The 13,394-nt window shown below is 38.3% G+C and overlaps 3 protein-coding genes and 4 non-coding genes across 7 annotated transcripts; 1 reads left to right on the forward strand and 6 right to left on the reverse strand. All coding sequences in view use genetic code 12, as the record gives it.

The window, feature by feature from the left end:
* Positions 1 to 546: 546 nt before the first annotated feature.
* On the reverse strand, positions 547 to 2,631 carry BFA1 (Bfa1p; the record flags this gene model as incomplete). Its single annotated transcript, XM_064918711.1, has 1 exon — positions 547 to 2,631. One exon carries the CDS (start codon positions 2,629 to 2,631, stop codon positions 547 to 549), a length of 2,085 nt encoding a protein of 694 aa, XP_064775545.1.
* Positions 2,632 to 2,741: 110 nt separating this feature from the next.
* On the reverse strand, positions 2,742 to 8,101 carry GSL1 (Gsl1p; the record flags this gene model as incomplete). Its single annotated transcript, XM_064915798.1, has 2 exons — positions 2,742 to 7,607; positions 7,677 to 8,101. The coding sequence occupies 2 exons, from the start codon at positions 8,099 to 8,101 to the stop codon at positions 2,840 to 2,842; spliced, it is 5,193 nt and encodes a 1,730-aa protein (XP_064775546.1). The 3' UTR covers positions 2,742 to 2,839.
* A 218-nt stretch (positions 8,102 to 8,319) lies between these two features.
* Positions 8,320 to 8,392, reverse strand: RJT20DRAFT_t45. The gene has a single exon. It is a non-coding gene; the product is annotated as a tRNA-Thr (tRNA).
* A 396-nt stretch (positions 8,393 to 8,788) lies between these two features.
* Positions 8,789 to 8,860, reverse strand: RJT20DRAFT_t44. Its single transcript has one exon. It is a non-coding gene; the product is annotated as a tRNA-Glu (tRNA).
* A 542-nt stretch (positions 8,861 to 9,402) lies between these two features.
* RJT20DRAFT_t43 lies at positions 9,403 to 9,474 on the reverse strand. The gene has a single exon. It is a non-coding gene; the product is annotated as a tRNA-Glu (tRNA).
* A 634-nt stretch (positions 9,475 to 10,108) lies between these two features.
* On the reverse strand, positions 10,109 to 10,180 carry RJT20DRAFT_t42. Its single transcript has one exon. It is a non-coding gene; the product is annotated as a tRNA-Glu (tRNA).
* A 1,308-nt stretch (positions 10,181 to 11,488) lies between these two features.
* On the forward strand, positions 11,489 to 13,069 carry RJT20DRAFT_2040 (uncharacterized protein; the record flags this gene model as incomplete). Its single annotated transcript, XM_064919263.1, has 1 exon — positions 11,489 to 13,069. One exon carries the CDS (start codon positions 11,489 to 11,491, stop codon positions 13,067 to 13,069), a length of 1,581 nt encoding a protein of 526 aa, XP_064775547.1.
* Between the last annotated feature and the right edge of the window lie 325 nt (positions 13,070 to 13,394).

A 13,394-nucleotide genomic window follows, 5' to 3' on the forward strand; every position in this document is an offset into this window, starting at 1 on the left:
TACCAGACGAAGTCTCCCGTTCCAAAATATAGACAATTAGTTTGGTATTTATAACATGAGCTAGTCAACCCCTGCAGAAGAAGTCAGCAACAGACCCTATGACGATTCTATAGAAACACAAACATGGACTTGTATTCAGGAGAACGAATGGTCTTGGCTATACCACAAGACCTTGGCTCTAAATGCACTTATTGGTGATCCTGTGTCATAACGCGAAACACAAGTGAAGGATTAAGAGCAATGCTCCCATTTTTCTGGGCTTGAGATTTTCTGAATTTCACTTAAAGCAAAACATAGCCTAGGTCGACTCTGGGCGTTTGATCGTGGTGGACATTGAAGAGTAGATTATGTAACCAAATGCCGTTCTTTAAAATCGACTTTTTGCCTTTTGCCAAAATGGGAGCTTGCAACAGTTAACAGTCTACGTACTCAAGGATATTCTTAATGCGGGTATCATTCTCAAGTGAGACTATGCTATATATGCTACATATGGTAACCGTACCTTTCCCAATTAGTGTACAATAAATATGGTTACATGAAAATTCATTATTCATTTTCTATCACCATTTTGCGGATTTCCCAATAATAATCGTGGCTCTGCAACTTGGACTTGCTGCTAAAATCGTAGGTCTCATTTGCGTTGAACCAATGCTGTGTCTTTTTCGTTATTTTTGCTTCTTCCTTGATAAATTTGTCAATAGACTTGGCTGAAAGCTTGAAAACTTCGTCAATGTCACCATCAGAACTCTCATCTGTAGTGGAGATAGTATTGCTTGAGACAGTCCTTTGAGTGAACTGACTCATACCTCGTCTGATTGGAGATTGTAATTGCGCCGTGGGTGGCAAAACGAATGGTGAAGTATTAGTTTTTGATGCATTTGTACGACTTGCTGTGGTCTCGCGTGGAGGAGAGGATAATTTGTAGGCATTTTTGTTACTGTTATTTGAAGAGTTCCTTTTATCTTCGATCAAATCATCTATATCATTGAATATAGATTCGTCGTCCTCCCTTAAGTTGATCCAACGCCTATTTTCGTCATCATAAACCATATGTGGGTTCCTGCTATCTCTGTTTTCTGGCTTTCCATTGCTCATCTTAAGGGTATCATTATTAGCGAGCGAATTCTTCCCTAAAGATAGTGGGTCTTGGATTTCATCCAAAGTTACAAGCGATGGCTTATTCAAACTATCAAATCGAAGCAAATCGTACTCATTTCCTTCCCATCTTTGCAGTGTAGCGTTATATTTCATTATTTTGTTTGTGGGTATATTTGGATTCCGTATAACGGAGTTTGTATTAAGATATTTGACCAAACCAATCTTGGGTTTGTCATGTTCATTGATACCTTTACTGAGCTGTCGTTTCATCCTATTCTTTTCCTTTTGTGCAAGCGCCTGCTCTTGATACTTGCCTAATATTTGGCTCTTTCTATGCAATAACTCCAGCCCTCTGGTGTTATTGTTGTAAAATGAAGGAATTCTATCCAATTTACGGATGACATTATTGTTGTAATTGAAACCGGGTCCGGTTTCATTGTCTGAAAACTCATCTTCGTCCAACTCCTCCAAATTGGAGCCATAAAAATTGGCTATATCCATATTGGACTTGAATCTACGCATCTGAGAAGAATTGCTTTTGCCTAAAATAGGCATAGAACTCTTGTTTCTAACGCTACTTCCAATTGGAGCGTTACTGCTGCTCTTTGCTCTGTTACTATTTCCTCTTCTCAAATTGTTTTCGAAATCATCATCGAAACCATCTTCAAACTCATCGAAATCATCCCTTGTATACTCATAATTTACAGTTCTTTCATTTTCCATCAGATCTAGTATACTCAAATTCCGGGACGTGAGGTTCTTTGGAGGATCATTCTGGAACTGGTTGAAATCCTTAATTTTTAAGGTCACATTAGCATCCTGATGTGTATGATTTCTAAGTTCCTGTTGTCTTTCCATTCGATTGAGTAATTCGGCTTCTTCTTTATCAGCCTGTCTCTGTAGAATCAGTTTCTTGTCTATAAGGATTTTGTTCATTTTGTCATATATGCCACTTTCTTCAGCTCCAAATATATTATCAAGATCCTCAAAATCCTCATCATTCATTTGTGAAGTTATGTCAGTATCATCTCCCTCACTGAATTCACTTAATGATTCTTTCGTTACTCTTACCCTCTCATATCTTGGACGATCAGCCTGGTTAGAAAAAACGTCATTATGACCGCTTTCTGGAGTAAACACCAGCTGTTTTGGTGATGATGTTGAAATGGAATTGAACAGAGAACGTCCCAAATTTGCAAAGTCATTCTCATTAAAGTCTAGGAAATCACCTTCAAACTTTATGGACTTTTTACTATCTGTTTGGCTTATTTGATGGGATTGTCTAATGGTTTCTAGCTCTTTTGATCCAATCTTCAAAGTCTTGAAGTTGTCATCCAATTCGAAGTCTGGCTCTTCGTTAGCTCCAAAAATGTCATCACTATTTCTTCGAGGGTTTTCCTGAAACCTTCTGAGCAAATCTTCTTTGCTGGTTTTATTTTCTTGTCTAGAGGAGGATGCTATATTGGGGAAACTAGGAGATGTTGATGATATCTTTCGGGACAATGGTTTCGGTTTTAGGCTTGCTGGATTCATAGCAATTTACGTTTATTTTACTACTAACAGTACATGAAGTTGTTAGGTACAACCCTGGCAATACTCTCACCTATTAATTCACTCTATCCGGTAAATTTCACTCTCTAGATCAATGCCTTATTAAAACACCAATCTGATTCAAATAACAACAAACCGCAATGATAATAGTGTATAGTAACTAGATCCCGAACTATTCACGTGACAAATTTCAGTCAACCGTCCGCATTGGGATGATCTGCGGCTTGGATCGAGGAATATACGGAGGAGCGTTGTCTTCTCCGGTGTCGTTGTTATCCTGATGGTTGGGCTGGATGAGTCGGGCGATCTCCTCGGGGACGATTTCTCGAATGTCGGGGACAAGGTCACTCAAGAAATATGGCGCGAGAATAAACCCAATGAAGAGTGCCATGAAGAAAAAGTAGAGTATACCATACCTGAGAATTCTACTTCTCCGCTGGCGTCTCTGTTTTTTGGAATAGAGAGGGCCCCGGAACTTTTTCGATGGTTTGAGCCAGAAAAGCATGCTGGTATGCAACTTGTCGACCATGGGAATAAAAACAAAAGGCGTCATAGCAAACAATAGGCAGTGTCCCACAATGAAGTCGTAAGTGAATGCGTTGAGCTCAAATATTTTGACTGCGAATTCTCGAAATGGCTGCGTAAGCACACGAAATCCCAAATTGTATCTAAACCAACTGCCTGACCACCAAGCCATATTTGGGACTTCAGAAGCCAACTCGCGAGTAACAAATACAATTAGTATGGAATGGAAGATCATCTTCTGGAGAGTAAATATGAAGATCATTCCACACAATGTCCTAGGAAAGCTGAATCCCTCCAAAAAAAGAAATGCTTCAAAGACGACAATATTTGACAAAATTGACCAAAAGTGTGCAAAGCCAGCTATTATGGAGCTCAGCTTCAGGCAACATAATCCTAAAATTGGGGCAAGAACGGTGGAGATGGGAAATAATACTGCAAGGATAACTATATTCGCAACTAGTGGTAAAATGGCTATTATTAGGACGCGAAGAAATGGGTTCACTTTTTCGGGGAAGCTTACTCCATTCTGTGAATTGATGAACATATAAGGGATGAAGTAAAGTAAGCACTCAACAAGTCGCATGAGTACTTCACTTATAAATGTGTTCAGTCGTGAGGACTTTTGGTCAACCTTCACTCCTTTCAAAGAAGATTTTACTCCTGTGAACCTCGAACGATATGCTTTGGTGAACTGGATCCAAGATCCCTTACTTGTGATAGTATTTCCTCGTGAAAGCCAATGAATAAACTCTCTATAATCGAGGAAAAATTCTCCTATTTCGAACTGATGGGGATTAAAAATAAATGGTGCCAAACACATCGACACTATTGTCACCCAAAACCATAAAAGGGAAACTTGCCACATTGTAATTGTTGCAAACACTATCGTTAGGAAAATCTTTACGCCTGCGTCTATGGAAACGCTCATATATCTTGAGTATAAAGAACAAAATGATATTCTTGATATTGCAAATCCTCGTCCTGTTGCAACGTATCTAGCACCACCAAAAATGAGGTTATTCCTTAAGGATTTTGCATATACTTGACACACAAAGACTTCAAATAGAGGGGCCATGGAAAAGAAATGATGGATAACGCGGAACATTGCCTTGCCTATTCCCTTCTCGATAATCTCTTGGAAGATCAAGGGCATAAATGAAATAAAAAAACAAATGAATACTGATAAGACAAATCTACTTATCCAATTTATTACTGGTTGCAAATTGTAACAACCTAGGGGAAGTTGAATGTCAGTGAATGGCGTAGACGAGTTGTAACTGCAAACTATAGACTCATTTTTGAGTGCTCCCAAATTGATAAGGAAAATCATGAATAACTGGACAGAGAGCATGATAAAGACGTTATTAATATGGAAACCGACATGAGCATAGTAGAAAGATAAAAATCTATCTATTGGTAACCGAGTCCCCAAATAAAAGTATTCTCTAGATAGGATCTGTTCTCCCATTCCTGCTCCTATTTTGGTAGTGAAATTAAGGATGGTACCAAATCCAAGATCTCTACCTTTTCCGCATTGATAGTAATCACAGTGCTTTATTCTTCCACCTCTGCAACAAGCGGTCATACCCGCATAAATATCTTCATTTAGATGCAATCCCTTTTGTGCTTTTGACAAGCCACCCCTTGTCGTCATGAATACAGAATTTAAGAAGTCAGGATGACCATAATGCAACTTGCCACCTATTTCCGCCAAAGTCCTAGAAAACAATGTCCCAAATGTTTGCTCTTTCCCTGCCGCTATATCCCCCAAAATTCCAACGTTTTCAGAAAATATATACTCTCTTGTGCCCACTATTGCTATGGGGCTCTTTGAATCATCCGAAACAATTCCAGGGATATATTCAGACGTAGTATCTGTTTCCATTTCTTCGAATTCGGATAGAACTGACTTTATTTTCAAGCATTCTTCCAAGTAATTGTCTTGATTGGCATCTATCACTTGAATGTACTCTCCTCTACTAAATATTAAAGAGTTATTCTGGTTATCGGATTTTCCATCTCCCAAAATTGGATTTCCGGAGAGTTTGATTCTATACTTGTAAGTATGAATACCTTCTTCCTGATTCGAGACATCAAGGAGACTTGAATAATATGTAACTTTCCCATCGGGCCCAGTTTCCTCCTCTAGAAAAGATAGTTTAATGGAAGGGTATGATCTGAATAGTTGATTTGCGGCTTCCCTTTCTTCGTCAGAGAACTTCTGGTATCTTTGCATTGAGATTAACAAATAAAATTTGCGTTTAACAAATTTGTTCAATTCGAATTCTAATTCTTCTGGAGAGTAGTAGCATTTAATCAACTCATCATTGTTTTCCAATCGGTATAATAATTTAATTGCCCTTTCGTAATTCATAAATCCTGAAACTGTTCTATACAAGGTTTGGCATCTTAATGAAGACCATATCCTTGTCCGAAAAGTGTACTCGGGAGACGTATCCTTAAACCCAAGACAATAGAATGGTAAATCATCAATGTGCTTTTTGATATAGTCTGTCTTGTTCTCAAGTTGAATAGTCTTGTCGTTCAAATTTAACTCTAAAGGTTCTTGATCTTCAGGATTTGCGGAAGAAACAAAGTGTAATACTTTAGTATCCTTAACAAAAGCTTCCCAATCGGTTGGGTGAAGCTGTTTCAAATATTCTAGTAAAGATAATTTAGAGTTCTTATCTTCCTTAATTATTTCTTTTAGACCTAGTATTATCTTTTCTGAAAAGTGTGGTATCAATACCGTAAACGAAGGAAGGGCTTCTGTAGGAAAGGGATCCGGAAGAGGAGTTGAGAGCGATTGAGCAAAGAATGATATCCGTCTTTCTGCTTCTTTTCCAGGAGTAAAGAATTGATCCATGCTAAAAGTGTTATCATCTTGATAAATAAAAAACAATGGGGGGAAAACTTTGTCTATTTCGCAGTCGCCAAGTTGGCCTTGTTGGTAAATTAACTTATTAACTTGTTCAATCGAAAGTAGATGTTCACGGTACATTGATATTATAACACTATTCCATATATGGGAAATTGGCATTATCTTACTGCTCTTGAATTCTGGTCTTGTGTATACCAACTTAGCAGCAATCCTCTCGGGTAGTCTGTAGAAGATATTCCTCCATGGCGTGAAGATCGAATTACCCAAGGAAAATGACAAACTTACTGAAAAGATACAGTTGCATATGATATACCAAAGATACGTATCCAAGAAAAACAATGCCATGTCGGTGGTGTAAAGAAGTACTAGTGTGATTTTGGCTTGGTGTCTGCAAAACAATTTGCCAAACAATAAATCTCCCATACATCTTGTCATATCCATTAGTGATAAAGCTCTTATAGGATCTCTCAATGACAATGACAAAAAAAAGTAAGATTCTGAAAATTTTGCAGCAAACACGCATATCCATAGTAGATAAGAAAAACATTGGCTTCTATACCTAAGCTTAGGAAACGAGGAAATAAAAACGCTATATCTGTTGAAATCATTTTGAAAGAAAAGCTTACTGGGGGGTACAATGGCCAAGTACAAGGACGTTGAAACGGATATCACAAACTGGATTGTTGCGATTATTGTACCATGCCTGGAGGTTGCATTTAATGGCGTAAAAAGAAGAATATAACATGTCGGTAGGAAATTTACTGCGATAAGAAGGATGGTACAAGATAGCCTTGTTAATACAGGTTGAGAACCTGGGAATTTCCTTGGAACGAACCGCAACTCTGACGCTGTGGCGAATATCGAAATCAAGCAAGCAAGGGAGCCACCGAAGGCCACTGCTGAAACCATAACTTGCAAAGGTGGTTGATTATCGAGCATTTGATCATAATTCTGGGTCAATAGTGTAGGGGAATTAAAGCATGTATAATACCAGAACATTGAAAAATGGATTATCCAAACCCTACTGAAGTTGGTAAAAACGTGAACCCAAGTTCGAGTTTCCCTGTAAGTCTTGTAAAATGAACTTACCCAGTCCACGTATTGTAGGTGGAGGAATCTCACTTCTTTGGGATAATCGAAAAGCTTCTTGCCATCAGTTAGTTTCAATCTTCTTAAGTCTTCCGCAAACCAAAAGAACTGATTCACATCGTCATATCCAATGACTTGGTTATGATCCTTTTGTCTTCTTTTCCATTCACCGTCTTTTAACTCATATAGCTGGCTCTGTATATATGTATAAATAGGACTAATGATAAGATCAAGAAACAGGAAGTCTCTCGCTTTGGGTTTCACAGCCAATGATTGTATGGAGCTGTAATAATCAAAAGCGCACTTATATATAAATGCTAAGCATTCTGGCATGAATCTGACATTGTTGGCCTCTCCCCAGATCAATAAATATAGAGCTAGCTGGGTTACTTGGTCATGTTCTGTGTATTCTGACATTTGTTTTTTCCACTTATACTCCAAGCCTAGAAAGCTGTTCTCGTCACTCAAATCGTCCAACGTGTAGGGTACACCCCGATTTGACCTATCTTTTCTGATCTTCCTATATTGTGACCATTTCTTTTCTTTCTTGATGTCTCCGTCTCTATCTATTTGGCAACTGAAACACCATTTTTTGTAGTTGGAGTTGGTACCGCCAATGTAATCAATATGCAATGACAAGAGTGCTGCAGTACATTCCATTCGACAAGACCTTGAGTCTAAGAGAACCATGAAATAGTCAAACATATTCATCACGTTGTCCTTCTGAAATCCAAAAACTTCCCCGAGTTCTTCGAATGTTTCTTTTATCTCTGATGTAGACAATGGAGCATTGTTTTCAATACACCAAGAAGCATATTGGTTCTCAACTGGGGAAAACTCTAAATATTCTGACGACTTAATAGAGTAATCATCGGCAGGGGCTGTAGCAGTAGCTATTGGATCCTGATACAACTGGTATATCTGGTAATCTGATAGTTCATTTTCTGATCGTTGCATCTTGATATGGAGTGTTCATTTTCAACTAATTAAAAAAAAATAGACGCTCTTTAAATAGCTGCAAAATTCTCAACATCAATATTGCAAATCTGATTTTACAGGTAATAAATCCAATTACTCCTTCGCACTATGAAAAGCATAGACTCTTTTGTAGAAGCAAACACCTGTGGATTTCAATCTAATCACCAAGAATTGTAATAATATATATAAAAAAGAAATGCCTTCAGCCAGAGTCGAACTGACGATCTCCTCATTACTAGTGAGGTGCCTTACCAACTTGGCCATAAAGGCAAATTTCTTGCTTGCTTTTGTTTCAGGTAATACAAGTTCACCTTAGATCACGTGATATTTTAGAAAATTCGAAAAACTTGGCAAATTGGAGCTTCGAACCTATTTTTTTGACAGGCATCAACGATCACAACTATATCTGCTCACCTCTATTAATTTATGTTCCAATATTGCTGGGAAAAGATATATTCCAACCTAAAGACTTTGCTAATATCATATGAGTGCCCTTTATAAAGGACTGTATATAAGGAGAGGAGCTCATTAGTTCGTTTGAATTAATATTTTATGAATTATTAAGCTGTTCACAAATGGTATTTAAATAATTCAATTAGTCGTACTTTTATGTGAGAATCCAATACCTTGTTCCTCAGTACATACTGATATAATAAAAAAATCTAACTCCGATACCGGGAGTCGAACCCGGGTCTGCTCGGTGAGAGCGAACTGTGCTAGCCGTTACACCATATCGGATTTTGATGTCTAATTCTGACCCCGGTTTATGCCGACGACGTTTTTTCACGTGACATGGACAAAAAAAAAAACCGCTTTCAATGACTCCTAATCGACTACTCCACGTCTCTTCTGAAGTCATTCAGCCTACATAGAAAGCAATCGATCTCGAGGATCACTCTCCTCCCATTCCCGACACCGATCCACCCAATATTGACCAAGATACGCCAACCCCCCAACTTTCGACGAGTTTCTTTAGAAAATGAGTGTTTTAGGATTTTTGAAAAAATTCTACTTAATAACGCAAAATAGATGAAAAAAGTCGTAGTTTGGTTTTTATATCCGGAGGATTTCGAATGGTGATAGATTAACCAAATGAAAAGGCTGTAATTGTTATCTTTATGATTTTAATAAGATTAATCCGTTCTCTATAATCATGAATGTAATCTTAATTGTGTACTATTAGCTGTCGCAGCAAATAACAGCATTAAACTATAAGTATAACTTTAATATATGTACTTATACCCATGTACTAGGAAAAAAAGAAGAAAAAAATAAAGAAACTCCGATACCGGGAGTCGAACCCGGGTCTGCTCGGTGAGAGCGAACTGTGCTAGCCGTTACACCATATCGGATTTTGATGTCAAAAATAGTACTAGAGATTATAGGCGCACCAAAAGGACGTTATTAGTCACGTGATTTGCCTAAAAAATGGTGCCTAAGAATTTAGCTTAACTGATCATTATTAGAGTGTCTTATCCTTACCTCTCTATTTGGTTTAGTTAATAAGGAATATAGATATTCCGCCTTAATAAGCAACTCGAATGACTAACTTATTGTAAAGAGAATTTATAGGAGATTACAAGGTATTGACTAGATGTTATGTATTATGCAGACGAAGAAAAGAGAATGCAACAATTAGCTAAAAGTTTTCTCTTGCACCGAAAATTGCTAACTGCAAACCCCTTTTGTTATAGTTCGAATTTACCATCTTGAATCTTCTGTTCGCCTGCCTTCAATCTATTACTCTTAGCACATGCCCACACAATATGTGCTTTTGATGAACTGTTACTCTATCAGTGTTGTCAGCCATGTCAGCCATGTCAGCCATGTCAGCTATCACTTTCAAATTCGCACATCTTTTTTTTTTCCGCCGCTTTCGAGGGTACCTACCAAATTGGTTAGTGGCCGAAATCACCACATTAACGAAGCTACATGGTCGCCAGCGAATGGGTTTAGTTGAGCATCAAAGGTTAAAAAAGAAAGCAACTCCGATACCGGGAGTCGAACCCGGGTCTGCTCGGTGAGAGCGAACTGTGCTAGCCGTTACACCATATCGGATTTTGATGTCCAGCTGTGCCTACGGTCTATAATGTCTTCAAAATACACGTGATAAAAATCACGAGAAAAAAAGAAATAAATTTTTTTAAAATACAGATCAAATGAAGTATCTATAAAGATACATAACCAGGAGGTGAAATAACTAACCCCAAAGGTTTGCAAACAGTTTTCACCTAAGGGTTTCTCTCTGTGCTGATCATTATCACACCACCCTTTCGTCAATCTCTCTACTTAGTTTACTTAGTTAGAAATTAACAAGAAAAAAAGGTTTCTGCGGAATAAAAAGAAAATACGGCACTATGGAAAATAATAGTATTTTAAGGTAGAGCCACATTGTATATGATCTTAATCAGAATTTCCAGCCAACGTTATTCATGGAGAAACTAGCTAACTTCTCCAGTAATAAAATGCATGTATTGACAATTATTAGTTGTTACTTCTTTTGATGCACGATGGCTGGCTCAATAGCGTCAAAGTTGCGAAATTGTCGTTTCATCGTGCTCTGCAGTTCTGAACCTTTCATTTCACCAATTAAACCACGGCCCGAACCTTGAATCTCTCTTCTACAGCTTTGTCGCCTCTAAAGTTGTTTCACCGCAACCGACGCCGAAACGCTCAGGAACTGATTGCTAAATAGAGAGGCGCAACCTACGTTTAGACACTAAAAGTGTATTTTCATGGGTGTGCAGTGTCATACGCAGGAAAATGGCAGTGATGTAATTGTTTCCTTTGCTGTGGTTAGTGTTACAGAATAGGGAAAATTTGGCTCTCAAACCTCAATTAAGAGACGTCAAGAATCAAATATGGTAGGCACTACAAGGGTGCTCAATGTACCCTCATATTTGTTCCAATCCACACTGTTAGCTGATATGTTTCTATCACTGCCTTCTTACTTCACCATCATTCATCGCCTGCAGACTACAAAATTATCCCAGTTCCAAACCTTCATAAATGCAGGTGAAATTTCTCATCGCATGCCCCCAAGTCATGTACAGTCCCTTGCACGGTTTAGCCGTCTCCCGAGTCTCTTTATAAATAACGGCCTATTTCATGTTGTCACAATGACATGTCGGAGTGTTGTTTTTCTGCCTGGTAAGGACATCTAAACGAGTTACAACCGTAGGTTTACTAGCTTAATCGGAATTTTGCCATTGAGGTTAATAAACTTTTGCTGTTGTAGAATAGTGCATCACGTTTAAATATTGACATATTTTTCTGCGGAGTCCACAGACACAAATATAAGCCATAAATCCAGTTGTATTAACCAGCGGGTAATAATTTTGACTGTCTTATATACTTTGTAACGCAATGAGTTACTCGAACAATAACTACGCACCACCAGACTATCCCCCTCCACCTAAGAGCAGCGAATATGCTAATACGGAGCAAGACAATGTGTACCATGTACAGCCAAACTTAGAGTCACAGCAATACAATGGTCAAGGGTATCAAGAAAAGCCAGTGCCTGCGGGAACATTTGAAGAGAGTTTCAAGATTGAAAAGCCAAAGTGGAATGACTGGCCATTCACCATATTCTTTTTGTTAGTTGTCGCCGGCTTCATAGCAATTGCTGGTATAACCTTGAATGCATTGAGATCTACATTTGGCTTTCAGGGAACTTCCATCTATGGCTCAGCCAACACTTTCACTTTGAACACTAATACTATCATTTTATTTGCCTTTATTATCGTCTTGTCAATTGTTTTGTCTGCTTTGATTATAGTGTATGCCAGACTTGCTCCCAGGACATTCATCATCACTGGTTTGATCTTGAATGTAGTTTTAGGTATTGGTACCGCAATTTACTACTTTGTTGTTGGCTACTACTCCGCAGCAGTCGTTTTCTTGGTATTTGCTTTAATTGGTGCATGGTGTTACTGGAGTTGTCGTAGTAGGATTCCTTTCAGTGCAACTGTGTTGGAAATCACTATTGATGTCATGAAGTCCTATCCTTCAACTTTGATCACATCCTTTATTGGTATCATTGTATCAGGTGCCTTTTCTGTGTTGTTCAGTGTCGTTGTGGTTGCCACATATGTGAAATTTGACCCTAATAACAGCAATGAAGGGTGTGATGTGAGCGGCGGAGGCTGTTCTCAAGCCAAGTTGATTGGTGTGCTTGTTTTTGTGTTCTTCGCCGGATATTATATCTCTGAAGTCCTCAGAAATATCATTCATGTTGTCATTGCTGGTATTTTTGGTACATGGTACTATTTGGCCGGTTCTGACGAGGGAGCTCCAAAACACGCCGCTTTAGGATCTTTGAAGAGAGCATTGACTTATTGTTTTGGTTCCATTTGTTTTGGATCCTTGATTGTATCATTGATCCAATTGCTCAGATCGTTTATTCAAATTTTAAAATCAAATGCTTTTGCTGCTGGGGACAATTGTGCCGGTTGCGCTTTCTTGATTTTGGACTTGATTATTGGCTTCTTTGACTGGTTGGTTAGTTACTTCAACCACTATGCTTACTGTTATGTTGCATTGTATGGTAAGAGTTATATCAGATCTGCCAGGGACACTTTTGACTTGGTTCGTTTCAAGGGTATGGATGCTTTGATCAATGATTGCTTCATCAACACTTCTTTAAACTTGTACTCTTTATTTGTTGCCTATTTGGTTGCCCTTTTGTCGTTCCTTTACTTGAGATTTACCAAACCAGAGTACAATTCTGACGGTACATATTATGCTCCTGTGATTGCTTTTGCTTTCTTGATTGCAGGCCAGATCACACGTGTCGCTCTTGTTGTCATCGAATCAGGTATTTCCACATTCTTTGTTGCTTTGGCTAAAGACCCTGAAGTTTTCCAAATGACCAATAGAAACAGATTCGATGAGATTTTCAGAAACTACCCACAAGTTTTGCAAAAGCTCACAGGTGACCATTAGAGCAAAGGGTCTTTGAAAATACGGCGAAGTGTAAAGTACGTTCGTCATTTGCTTCTTGAGTATTGCATGACGCCCGACTAATTGTTCCGGGGTGTTGATCGCAATGGTAATATATATATATATTTATTATTTATTCGCTATTAATAGTACAATCTGAATGAGGGTAATTGTAGAATACGAACACCTATACGGTCCTATATGGTCTGTTATAAGAATCCACTACTAAAAGACCTCCATTAAATACATTCCAAAGTAATATGCTAACGTTGTTTTCAAAATATTTCATTAAGTCCCTGGCATTTGCAACCTATCCCCCAATTGAGCA

Source organism: Scheffersomyces xylosifermentans, assembly GCF_036884685.1.
Source record: "Scheffersomyces xylosifermentans strain CBS 12540 chromosome Unknown RJT20scaffold_2, whole genome shotgun sequence".
NCBI classification, from domain to species: Eukaryota; Fungi; Ascomycota; class Pichiomycetes; order Serinales; family Debaryomycetaceae; genus Scheffersomyces; species Scheffersomyces xylosifermentans.